At 36.3% G+C, this 12,542-nt stretch overlaps 1 protein-coding gene across 3 annotated transcripts in view; it reads left to right on the top strand.

Annotated features, from left to right (window-relative positions):
* Positions 1-12,542, top strand: part of COL19A1 (collagen type XIX alpha 1 chain) — a 181,860-nt gene that overhangs the window by 145,636 nt on the left and 23,682 nt on the right. For all 3 annotated transcript variants that reach the window (XR_010027253.1, XM_063152974.1, XM_063152975.1), the window contains exons 33-41: positions 574-627; positions 3,493-3,546; positions 4,458-4,511; positions 6,631-6,675; positions 7,282-7,332; positions 7,418-7,462; positions 8,300-8,326; positions 8,728-8,781; positions 11,420-11,464. Coding sequence is in view for 2 of the 3 variants with exons in the window: in XM_063152974.1 (XP_063009044.1) it covers positions 574-627; positions 3,493-3,546; positions 4,458-4,511; positions 6,631-6,675; positions 7,282-7,332; positions 7,418-7,462; positions 8,300-8,326; positions 8,728-8,781; positions 11,420-11,464 (429 nt within the window). In the remaining variant the exon portion in view is untranslated. The remainder of the gene's footprint in view (positions 1-573; positions 628-3,492; positions 3,547-4,457; positions 4,512-6,630; positions 6,676-7,281; positions 7,333-7,417; positions 7,463-8,299; positions 8,327-8,727; positions 8,782-11,419; positions 11,465-12,542) is intronic.

Here is a 12,542-nt window from a genome sequence, read left to right as displayed (position 1 = left end):
CTCAGATCTGAGTGCCCAGCAGTGCTTTGCTATCTCTGGACTCATTTTGGGTGAGAATCCTGCAGTGAAGAGGCAAACTTCCCCTGTTTCCCTCGTGTGCAACACAGCTGGGCCACCCTGTGCCCTTTCCCCTGTTCCCCTGGGAGCAGCACAGCCATTTCCCTGGCCTTGAAGGGTCACTGGCATCAATCAAAATCCTGCTTCTCTGGAATCAGATAAAAAGCCACATGGTTTGAGATATAGATAGTTCCTGTCATCGAGACTAATTCCATGGAAGTGAACTTTCTCCATTTCAGCAAGCACTCAAGCTCTTTGGTGCTTGGTGACTCAAAAGACTCTAAGGTCTTTTGAGTATTTTGCCTCCTAGGAACAAACCACTCATTTCTTTTCACCTTGTGGGGAGGTTTATTTGGAAGTTTTCAGATGGTTTTGATCCTTTTCTTTATGTTTTATGTACTATGGCTGTAAGGGCGTCCTGCTAGCATTTATTGAGTGTATATAAAATGCCCTACAGAGCATGAAATTCATTGTTCTCTAATAGAAAATATTTGTTTGAATGTTATGTTTTCATAGGGAAGCAAAGGTGAACGTGGATTTCCTGGACTTGTGGGGGAAAAGGGCGATGAGGTAAAATTACTTCATTTCTACATTCTTATCTGAACCTGAGTAAAGACCTAGACTGAAAATTAAATGCACAGAATGTTAGCAATAAATAGGCTAATGCCAAATATTTTCAGAAAATACTTCATGTCTATAACGTATTTGCTTTCATTTTGGTAGTTCCCCTTTAGAATTCACTTTTGAAAACTTCCCATTAAGCAAATAATCTGATGTGAACAGTAATAGCAGCAACTACTATTAAGTGAAAACTGAAAAATATTTTAATAGGCTGAATTTAAAGTATTTACAATATTTTTCATCTTATATTACATTCTTAGAGTTATTTTTATGTCTTTATGGAGAAGGAAAAAAAGCCAAATGACTTGTGGTGCCAAATCCAAAATAGCTGCTATAGCTTTCATTTTCAATTGAAATATTTGCAGTTAACATTTGAACAACACTATCAGTGCAAAAGAAGAAAAAAAAAAGAGAAGTCACCACAGCAGAAGCCATTAAGGAAATTAATCTGGATAAATAAATGAATTTCTTAGTGGCCTTAGCCAACTGAGGAGTTAAAATAAGTAAGCCATTAAAAAGTGTGTGGTGAGCACTTTGAAACTCCAGACTACTTAACTGGGATTAAACATGTCTATTTTAATTTAGGAGTGCTGGTTACAAGACACAGCACCTAGAAAATACAAAAGGAATTTAGAGTGTATTGATTGAGGGGTTTGTAATTCTTTATAAGCATTTCACATTTCTTCAGCGCTAAGACCATGATATCTTAAGAATTTTTAAAGAGTAGTAGAATAAGAAAATATTTTCCCAAAAAAATGTGTTTATCAGTATTCTTGGCTTACAAAAGTACACAGTTGTATGTGGAAAAAAAAGATGCAGCTCCTGCTACTGTTTTGCCCCATAATTTAGCATGTTGTCAGCCTAAAGTATCATGCTTATTTTTTTCTTTGGTTTTATATGATGCACATAGAGCTCATTACATATATATTTTACATATATATTTGGTTTTAGGTGACGATATATAGACCTCACACCTTATATGCCCCCTGAGGTGGAATTCAGAACATATTCCCTAAAAGGATGGGGCAGCCAAAAGCAAATTTCATTCATAATTTTACTTAAAAAATAAATGGGAGGGTAACACATACTTTGTGTGCCATATGGGATACCTTTAGCAGTCAGCCCTAGGAGGAATGAGGCATTAGCAAAACAATTTTGACAATTCAAATACTATTAAACAGATGAGACATAAATAAGATATTGCAGGGAATTAAGAAGTTATAAGGCAACATCAACTTTATGTCTGGCAGATTTTTTCAAAGGAGTCTAGAGCAAATTCATTGTATATTTTTCATTAATGCTGTGTTAATAAGTTCATCATTCATATGTTTCTTCACCTTTTAAGAGCTGGTGAGCTCTGATATTTTCAATGTTTTGCAGCAACTTTTGGATATGACGTGAGGGTGAAAGTGAAACTTCTTTTCAGAAACATGTATGAAAACATTTTAAAAGTAACTTCTTTTTACAAATTTCAATATTTTTATTTTGATCATTTATTGGAATGGGAAGAAATGGGAAGAAAGAGAGAGAGGCCTACCTGAAGCCCTTTGAAATATGCTCATTAACTTCCATAGGCTTTCCTATCACCCTTTAATCTTTGGTGAACTTATCTTCATTTTCAAAGCACTTCTTTTTTCCAGGAGAGGTTTTTTTAATATCAATAGTAAGAATTACAGAAGATGTTCCTTTGGTTTCATATTAATTTTTCATCTAAATGTACCATCAGACTAAAGGAGTTCAAAAGGAGCAGAGAGCACATTAGCTTTTACCTTGCCACTCTCTGAAAAGCTGCAGAAGTGGATCAATGTTCTCTGTGTGTAGGAGCAAGAAAGAAAAATCAATATCTCTCCATCTCTACATTTTTGCTGATTTATTTCTCGCCAAATTTCTTCCCTCAGTCTCCCCCTCAGAGCACCAATTTCAGGGTTCCTGACCACTGTGGCTTTCTAGGCTGCCTCCTTCGCCATTCCTTCTTAAACACTGCATTTCAAATGAGAAATGCACTTTTTCTGGGGGGATTTTTCTTGTCAGAGGATGGACAGATGAAATCAATCACTGCTTGAAAGAATCCATTTCTCTTTGTGGATTATAGGGAGAACCAAGAGTGTTAGCTCTCATTAGTACATCACTTTCACGTGTCTAAAATCACACCTGAGCCTGGTGTGGCAGAGGAAAGACACTCAGTGCCACACAGGCTTGTCTCAAATCCCACCTCCATCCACTGCAGTGAGTTGCACAGCTGTTATGTTTAGTAAGTGGATACTAGAGTCCATTGATTTTCAGACAATCAAATAGAATACAAGCAGGAAAGGAGATCATTAAATACTATGTAAAATGTCATGTTCAATTACCAAAAAGCCAAACCAAAAATGAGGTAGAAAGTACCATTTCATTTCGATAGCATCAGGTAATAGTGACAAGCCTGCTTAAGTGTCTTCTCACCAGAAAATAAAAGGCACCTTTTAATAAAAGAAAATAGAATATTAATCTCTAAGGAAAAGCTTGACATCTGTTCTTATCTGCACAACTAAGGACAAAACTATTTACAAAATATAGGCTAAAAATGTGAAAGTTTGAAGGACAAGTGGTGTTTATCACTCAAGAAAGAAGTTGCCTCTAACCTGGTTCAATGATAACCTGATTCTCTTCCCCACCTGGTGGGGTGGTTATTTTATAGACATTACTAAAAATAAGGCCTACATTTTAGAAGAAAATACACTGTAACGCAGGCATGGTACTGCTGGACATGCTGAATATAAGTATTTTTGAAGTATAAGTGGAGAGGAACTAGACATGTGCTCTTTTAATCTCCAGGGTCTCCAAGGTGCTCCTGGACTGCCAGGTGTGTCAGGACCCAGTGGCCCATCCGTAAGTGTGTAGTATCACCTGTGATCTCATTTGTTTCTGTAGGGCTTGCTATAACTGCCTAGATCTAGTCCTTTCTTTTCTCTTTTAGGAGATTAATAATAAAATCTAACGCTAGTGAAGTAAACTACACTGCTGTTGATGTTACTGAAAATACCATAATTGTCTGGACTCAGAGTTTATGGAACTTAAATAGATTTGAAGTTTTGACATTACTAGAGAATCTGTGAAGTTACATGATTTATGATGTGCAAACATGCAGTTAAATGTGTATTTTTACCCAAGTTAGGGTCATGTTAGTAATAAAACCTAAAAATAATTCCAGCTACTCATTCTGAAAAAAAACTTAGTGCAAAAGCAAAGTAATTATTTGGTTTCACAATTCAAAACCAAAGAATGAGAAAAAGCTGACAATATTTAAAGACACTGAAATATGTCATTAAAATTGTTGGAATTAATGGGAGAGGTCCTCTTTGAAATGTTTTCAAATGTTCTTTTCTACATATGGGAATGACATTAGTTAGTATGATCATTATTCATTCCTAGGCTTCATGACAATACTAATACTTCTTTCAAAAATTGTAGCACATTTAAGAAGTTTAATGTGGAATACATAAATTGGCATTTAGCAGTAAAATGTGATTCTCAGCTGGATCAAGATGTGCCAGTTAGGGTCACCACATTTAATTTGCCAGGGTGAAAATGCAATGGTCAAGACGTGTTTTACCCTTCAAAGGACTTATCAGGAGGACACAGCTGTTGTATCAAAGAGAAGAGAAATATTTAAACCTGAAGGAGAAGTACAATTAGGTTTAAACTGCCTCCAAAAAGCATGTTTTAAAAACTTAGTGCCACTGCAAAAATATTGTGTGTCGTTGTTTCCTAACTTATACAAACAATTCTGTGTTGTGCAGGGAGTCCCAGGAAGACCTGGACATCCCGGTCCAGCTGGAGCAAAAGGAGAAAAGGTATTCCTTCTTTTTAACCTTGGTACAGGTCTGTGAAGGTTTTGCAATCCCATTACACTGTGTTTTGGGGGTCTTTTAAACAAGTATAAGAATGTAACAAAAATGTTTCAAATTTCAAATTTTTATTCGTGTTTCACTACAACTTTCCCTAAGCAGGGCTGTGTATATGGGCTTATACTTTAAAGTACGGTCCTTGTGTATTTTATTTGCAGAGAATTTTCTTTAGGCATAACACAATATATAAGGTTTAGGAAAGTGAAAATATATTTCTGACATACAATATGACTAGTGACTTCTTGCTGTACTTCTTATTCTTTTATGAATATTATATTCAAAAGCAGTTGTACAAGAACTGAAAGTTATTGGGTGTTACTTATTCTGAAAAATTATGTGAGCTGACATTATACTTATATTACACTCTTTTATATATGCATATAATATGTATATATATGTGTGTGTGTATATATATATATACATACACACATATATATAAAGAACTGCTTTTTTCAAAATTTTTTATGTTCTTTTATCAGAAACTTGATATTATGAGGTCAAATTCAATTTCATGATTACTTCAAATCAGAGCAATACTGCAGAGCCAAACTTCGCTGCAAAATCTTTTCTGGGTCAAGTTCTACATTTTGTGTAGGAATACAGCTTTTCTTTCAGTAGTACTCTGGGCTTTTCCAGGCATAGCACTGCCACATCCACATGTGGGATTCTAATTCCCCACAAAACTTTGGTATGACCAAGAAAGAAAACTGTTTTGTAAAGCTCTGAAATTATTTCAGTATAAAATTTGAATGAGAGTTGTCTCCTTGCAGATCACGGTAACAGAAATTTACCCCACTTCTTTTCTTTTTATCTAACTGAATGCAAAACACATATCTTTGATAGCTCCTTGTTCACAACTCACAGGTGGGAGTGAGAAGCCCCTGCTCTACAGCTCGTGTCTCATCATTCTAAAAGTGGAAAAAGTGACATGGCTGAAGAGTAATGAAGTAAACTGAAATAAAGCCCCAGTAAATTTCTCCTCTGTCCTTCATCTGGGACACACTTGAGAATTGATCACATAATGTGCTTTCTGAAGTAATAGGATTTTAATTCCCCATGAAGTTCTTCAAACCACTCTTGGGAGGCTGACAATTTCTAACAATTAATAGGGCCATTTGTAAATGATCCTAGTATAAATGTTCAGTAAGAATTATATTTTTCTGCTGAGCTAATTATTGGCATTGAGCACTTAGCTTGATTTTTGCCACTTCAGTAATTTTAAATTTGTGACCTAAGTGTATCACTGACATACATTAAATAAGATCCAACAAAGCCAGTGAAAAATTCTGACAGACTTGTTCCGAGTTGTACAGTGTATTTATCTGAATTTTGGTGATGATATTTTGAAAAGTTTGTTTGGAAAATTTTATGTTGAAAACTTTGCAGTTCTACTATCCACAGACCCCATGATTCTGCTGGGTAAAAATCTCAGCAGCTATGCCCTGTATAATATAAGCAATTCAGTACACAATAGCAGAACAGGCTAGAGATACAGGTAACAATGGGTGAATATTTTACAGTAAAAACCAAAAAAATATTCATTATATCTCTTAGTAAGGAAGATTATTTTAAAAAAATCTTAATTTATATTCAATATGTTTCTACGTAAACTGAATTTCTGAAACTGTAGCTCTTCTTTATTTACATATGAATGATCAGCTGAGGACTGGCTTTTGCAAAATAATAAAGAAAGCATAAAATTCATGTTAACTTTTATCTGCCAGTTGTTTAGAAATTCATATTAACAACTCTTTTTTTTTCCTTCTTCTCTCTCCTGGTACACATGAAATGATTCCCAACCCAGGTTACCACTGTTATTTTGCCATAAGGAAGTTACTACACATAAAGCAGCAAGTAACTAACAAAATAAAAACTAGTAAAAAGTAATGATTCATGCCTTCCCTAAAGCTAAAACAGGAACACTGCAGGAGAATTTTTTCTTGATATTACCTGCTCTTATTGACTGTATCTCTTGTTTGTTGTCATTGTGGTCATCATGGCTTGAGTGTGGAATAGATGTGGCCAGTTACAGTAAATGAGTTACATCAATCTCTTGCTGTACTAGGGTAGTGAAGGTTCTCCTGGGAAACCTGGACCACCTGGGCCTCCGGTGAGACATTTTGTTTTATATCTTGAATTTATATTAGGAACAATGTGTGGGTAAAATGTAATGCAATATAAAGAACTGAGTGTTGGTCTAATAAAAATTAATATTGCAGGAAGGTAACAGTGTCTTTTTTCGAAAGGTTTCCAACTCCATTTTTTTCCTCTCAATTCATCACTGAGTAAGTTCAGATCACTAAAGCCCTCTAAGAAACCTGTTCAAATTACTTAACCAGTCAAATATTATTAGAGTAAAATTGACAGCTTGGATCTCTGAGATCAGAGAGCCCAGGCAACCTAGGGAAAGTCTGTGGAGCTCACTGGACTCTAAGTTAAGTGGAATAGTGCCTAACACAAAATTTATTATGGAGAATTATAATAATAAAAATCAAAATATGATGCACACTGATTTACAGGTTTCTTGGTTTATAATTTTTAAAAAAGCCCCAAGTTGTGGTGGTGTGTATCTTATGTTCTTCTGGTATGTGGAATCTTTGGCAGATTGAGAACAAAAAGGATACCACAGGTTTGCTGAACTACAGGACTTGAACAGGGCAATAGTTCTGCCTTTATAATTCATAAGTGACACTTACTTGGTTTTTATGCTTTAAAGGGTATGCCTTACAATGAAAGAAATGGAATGAGCAGCTTATATAAACTGCAGGTATTTCTCTTTAATGTTAATTGCTTTTTTTTTTCAATCCCCACCCAATTTTAGCCCAACTCAACTTTTAAACTTGCTGTTACAGGGAGGAGTGAGTGTCGCGAGTTATCCGGGTCCACCAGGACCTCCAGTAAGTGCTAACAGAAATCTCATTTCTAGCAGCTAAGGGCATAGAAACAGAGGAGGGTTAGTTGCATGGAATTGCATTTTATTTGTGAAAGATTTCATTAACAAGGATTGGTATGTAGCATACATACTGTGATTTTATGTTTGCCAAGCATTTTAGCCCATTTTGGAGAGTGGTTTATTTTGAATAAATCATTTCATCCTAGCAAGTAAAGGCTGCAGAAATGGTACATGATTTGGTATTGGAGCCTTTATTGAAAGTATTCTTATACTAAAAATGTGTAATTTTGTATTTATAGTTCATGGAGGCATAGTTCTGTAGTGAAATTTGGTGCCAGAAATGAGAAGATCAGGAATTCTGATCTGAGTTCTGCCACCGATTCACTACATGTTGCTACAGTGCAGGAAAATGTGTAAAACTTATAATTAGATTGTGGAAGTAATACAGGGCTGGTGTCTTTCACACTGCATGCAGTACCTTGCAGCTGGACAGTGTTGCTTTGGTTCCATGGATCTAAAGATGCTGTGCACTTATTTACATTCTCCTCCTTTTTAGCACCACAGGCAAGTTCTGTTTAGAGATGATTGTCTCTTTGGTAACCACAGTTATGGGCTGGCACCAAGCAACAGAGCCGTCTTTGTCTGTATGCTGGAACAGCAAAACAAACCCAAAATATTACTAAGATTTTGTACTAAATTAATCAGCTGGGACTGGGATGAATAATGATTCTAAAGGCACTGCATTAGCAAACTATACTCTAATGCAGTCATTTAAAAAAACCATCTTATAATGGAACTGCTCTTCTTTAAATGTAGCTTGTTTTTTTGGGTTTTTTTGCAGGGTCCAAAAGGGGATCCTGGAACAGCGGTATGTATGTATGTATTTTTTGGTTTTGATAGAGAATTCTCCAAGTAGTTTGACACATGATACTTCTGAAAGACAATAAGAAATCCAAACCAAAACCTCTCAGCAGTGACAGCCAAACATGGAGTTGTAAGACAGTTTTCTAAAACAGTTTAATAATTTGTTTTCAAAAAAATTCACAAAACTTCTTTTTTTGTTTCACCATAACGCCTGGACTCTGGGAAAAGCTTAATTTGTAAATCAGTAAACGAGGCATAACAAAATCTGTTTACCTAATAACTGGTTAGCTGTTACAGTAATCTCAAGTTAAATAATCTGCTGTTGCTTGCTCTTCAACATTTCCCATGTTGAGTAAAGAAATTCTAACGTATGCAATCTTTTAATTTAAAAACATTAAAAAACAGGGAGACCCAGGACCAATGGGATTACCAGGATTGGAAGGACTCCCAGGGGAAAAGGTAGGACTCCTCAAAAAAAGGCATGATTTCTTAGTCGCCACTATCTGCAGCTAAATGTTTTCTGAAGCCTTGTTTGGTTTATGTTTCATGTGTAAGTTCATGTTTCTATGAGAAAAATCTTTGCATACTTATTTGTATTTTCTGGTTTTTTGCTTTAAACAAGCAAAAAACATGCTTTGCATAGGTGTAAATAATATACTCACCGAACATAAAATTTCATTTTCTGCAAATGGAAAATTGTGTGTAGGAGGCCTTGTAAAATGCTTGGTAGAATACTACTATAATTGAGGGTAATATTGTTAATATTTTCCTGTGTATGGCTCTTGTTCCCCCTTGAACATCAACTTTTGTTTACAGTCCGTCTGCTTTGTTCTCAGCCTTTTACTTTCTAATTGTGGAGACTGATTAGGAATGTAAAGAAAAGCTTTTATAAAAGGCTAAAATAGTCAAGATGAAAAAGTATTCATTTCTAAATATAGCAAAGTATAAAACATTTAGCAGAGAAATAAAAAAAATCTGTAAATATGTTTTCTGTCAGCAAAACCAGTTTGATTTTCCCCATATCTTCTAATTTAGGAAGAAGAAAGAGTAAATTTTTTTGCAAATGAAATGTTTTTTAGCTTTTTTGAATTGTGCTATTAAATGACTTCATGCAAAAGTACTTTACTGAAACTTATTTTTCATCACAAAGAAATGTAAATTTAAAGTTTCCCTCTCAAAATCACTGTGCATTCCTCCCACTTGCTCAGTCAGTGACAAGATCTAAGATCTTGTGAAAGATTTAAATAATGACAAGATCTAAGATCTGTACTAGATGCTTAAATTACATGAGATGGTTCTTGCTCTGGAATTCTACGATTTCCAAGCAATTAAAGACTAGTCTGGTTGCAAAATGAACAAACACAGGGAGACATTACAGGTCTAACTGAGACAAAGTGGGGACAGGAATTAAATAAAGGGAATAAGCAATGGATCAGATCATATAAACCAGCTGAGTGAGTGTTTGGCCCTCTCCCAAAGTAGAAATATTGTTTCCTTAACTAAATTTGGTCAGAATTTCATAGTTGTGGTGCAAATAAGTGAAAATAGAAATGCCTAACAGAATCTCAGAGCCTGACAATCCCAGCAGTATAGTGCATGCTGGGTTTTAATTTAGAGCCATGATGCTCCTCTGTGTAGCAGAATGCCATCTTCTACAGGCAACATTGGCTGTAATTTCATGGTGATTTCATGAACTGCTCATGTCCTCTGGATAAAATGTCCCCTACCTCAGGCTTGCTGACAGTGGCTGGTGCAGCTGTGCTTAAAGCCAGACTGCTGAAAGGACCAGAATAACCCTGAAAAGAAAGAAAGAAAAAAATATTGCAAGGGAAGTGTTAGGCGTTTCTAGTTTCATATCATAGCCCATCTATAGGGAGAATACCACAAGTCCTGGGTGTGGAGTAAGCACTGGGGCAGAGTGCAGGGCTCCAGGGAGCGTGTCCTGCCCGCTGCAGGCACTCAGTGCTCCCCAGCTGCTGTCCCAGAGGTGGATGCTGTGCTCCTCACTGGGTCGCTGCTGCCAGGGCAGGACAGGCTGAGCTGTGTCCTCGGAGCTGCTTCCTCCCAGCTCCAGTCAGACATGTAACTCATGTAACTTGTCACCTGCCACACTGTGTGTAAGGGAGCTCAGTGTTTCTAATCAACAGCCATATCACTGTGCACCTCAACAGAATGATGAGGATGAGACAAACCATCATTGCTTATAAGAATAAAAACCAGAAATCCCAAAACTTCCTGGGGCTCTTAAGCAGAACACAATGTGGCTGTAGCTATGTTTACTGAGCTTTAGTGCATCTGCTCCAGGTAACATAAACCCATCTCAGAAAAATACTGTTCTGTTAGTATGGTTTCAACAGTGCCAGGGGTTTTCTGACATAAATTCAGAAAAGAGGAGCCTGAGTTTTTCACATTTGCAACCAATGTTACAGTAACAGGGCACAGTGTTGCAGACCAACAATTCAGCAGTGGGGAAACACCTCTGGGTAGAGTTTTACCACTTGCTGAGCTCTGTCTGTCTGCTTTGGATTACAGTCCTGTCAAGAAAGATGAATTTGTCCCTGTAGCTCATCAGTTCCAGCCAAAACCACAGCACTGTCCTAGCTTAAAGCACAGATGGAGGTGGCTGTGTGCTGTAAGGAGAACCCTTGCCCTGAAAGGGCCGTGGCACAAGCAGACGACATTGGCTTGTAGTGAAGGGATAACTGGGCAGCAGGAAAGCAAAAACTTCTTTGGAAGGTATATTTTAAATATGGGTATGTTGATAGGAAAGTGAATTACCCTGTGTAAATTTTGGTCATTGCCATGACCACAAATTATAATTATTTGGAGAACTCCAGATAAGTCAAGGACTTTCCATCCCTTTTCAAGGGAGGTCTCGTGCAGAAACAAAGGGAAACATTATATGAGAGAACCTAAACAGAGGATTTTGGTTACTTGCTCAAGTCTGTATAATGAGCCAGTGGCACAGATAAATATTAGCATTTAACCTAGCTCTTGTCCTCATTTTCATTTCACTTCCTTGGGTTTTAATGGGGATCCACCAAGAAACTTCTGGTTTGATTGTTATAGTTTAAACATAAATTTATCTTTTCTTTAGGGTGACCGTGGACCAGCTGGAGCACCAGGAGTGTCAGGGACACCGGTATGTATATTCTTTAAAGAAAACTCTGGTTTTAGAAGCTGAAAAAACAGGTCAAGCAAGGTGCTGAGCTGTAGTCTCAGTCACTGTGGGACACCAGTGCTTGGTTTGTGCTTTATGTGTAGGTATGATTATGGGTTTTCCCTAAAGAAATTAGAGTTTTAATAGCAGCAAGGGTTCATATTATTATTAAAATGACAGAGTGAAGTGGATACATGATAAAGCTGGAATTCAAAGCTGCATATGCTTAGTTAAGAAACGTGAGATTCTTCCCATTGCCTCTGTTTAATATAGATAAAGACATTTTTTGTGTTCCTGGGCATGCACAAATTTCTGAGCATCTTTCTATCACAAAGGAAAATCATGAACATTATTTATTGCAGCCCACAGGGATCTGCATATCAAGTCAATCAAACATTTGCTCTAGGAGAATGCTTTGTCAGCTAATTACATATGATATTCAGAGAAGTTTCTGAAAGTCATAGAGGAACTTTGTTGTAGGTGAAAGTAAAATAACTAATAATAAATTGAAATTATAATTATTCATTTGTGTTCCTAAAGGAAATGAAGATATTGGATTTCATTTACTGTTTAATAAAAAAGTTTATCCATATTTCAGGAGGCAATACAGAGTTATTTATATGCAAATAGATTTATTATTAAATTTTGGCAGCTACCAATACATTCAGGAGCTGTTTAAATTATAAATATGTGTTTCATGAAATAAAGAGAAGTATGTGTCTACACACTCCCATTTCCATTAGCAACTGATTTAGTCTATTTACTGTGAGTTCCAAGCGAACATCATCTTAAATAGCCTAATTTCATTGAGTTTTCCTAAAAGAATTGCACATTTAAGGGGGAAAGTATTTCTCTGAGCTTTATAGCAGATGTAAGAATTTCAAAGCTTGTTGTTCTGAAAGAGATTTTGCACTGTTAATAATGACACTGCACAGTTGTGCATTTCCTATGAATTTCCCACTGTTATGAATTTCCCAAGTTATTGGATGTTCTCTATTCAAGTTGGATAAGAAATATTTAATGAGTCCCCTTCTTCAGGGATGAAGCTGCATTCTGTTGA

Source organism: Melospiza melodia, chromosome 3, assembly GCF_035770615.1.
Source record: "Melospiza melodia melodia isolate bMelMel2 chromosome 3, bMelMel2.pri, whole genome shotgun sequence".
Classification (NCBI taxonomy): Eukaryota; Metazoa; Chordata; class Aves; order Passeriformes; family Passerellidae; genus Melospiza; species Melospiza melodia.
This window is presented reverse-complemented; position numbering and strand designations above follow the sequence as displayed.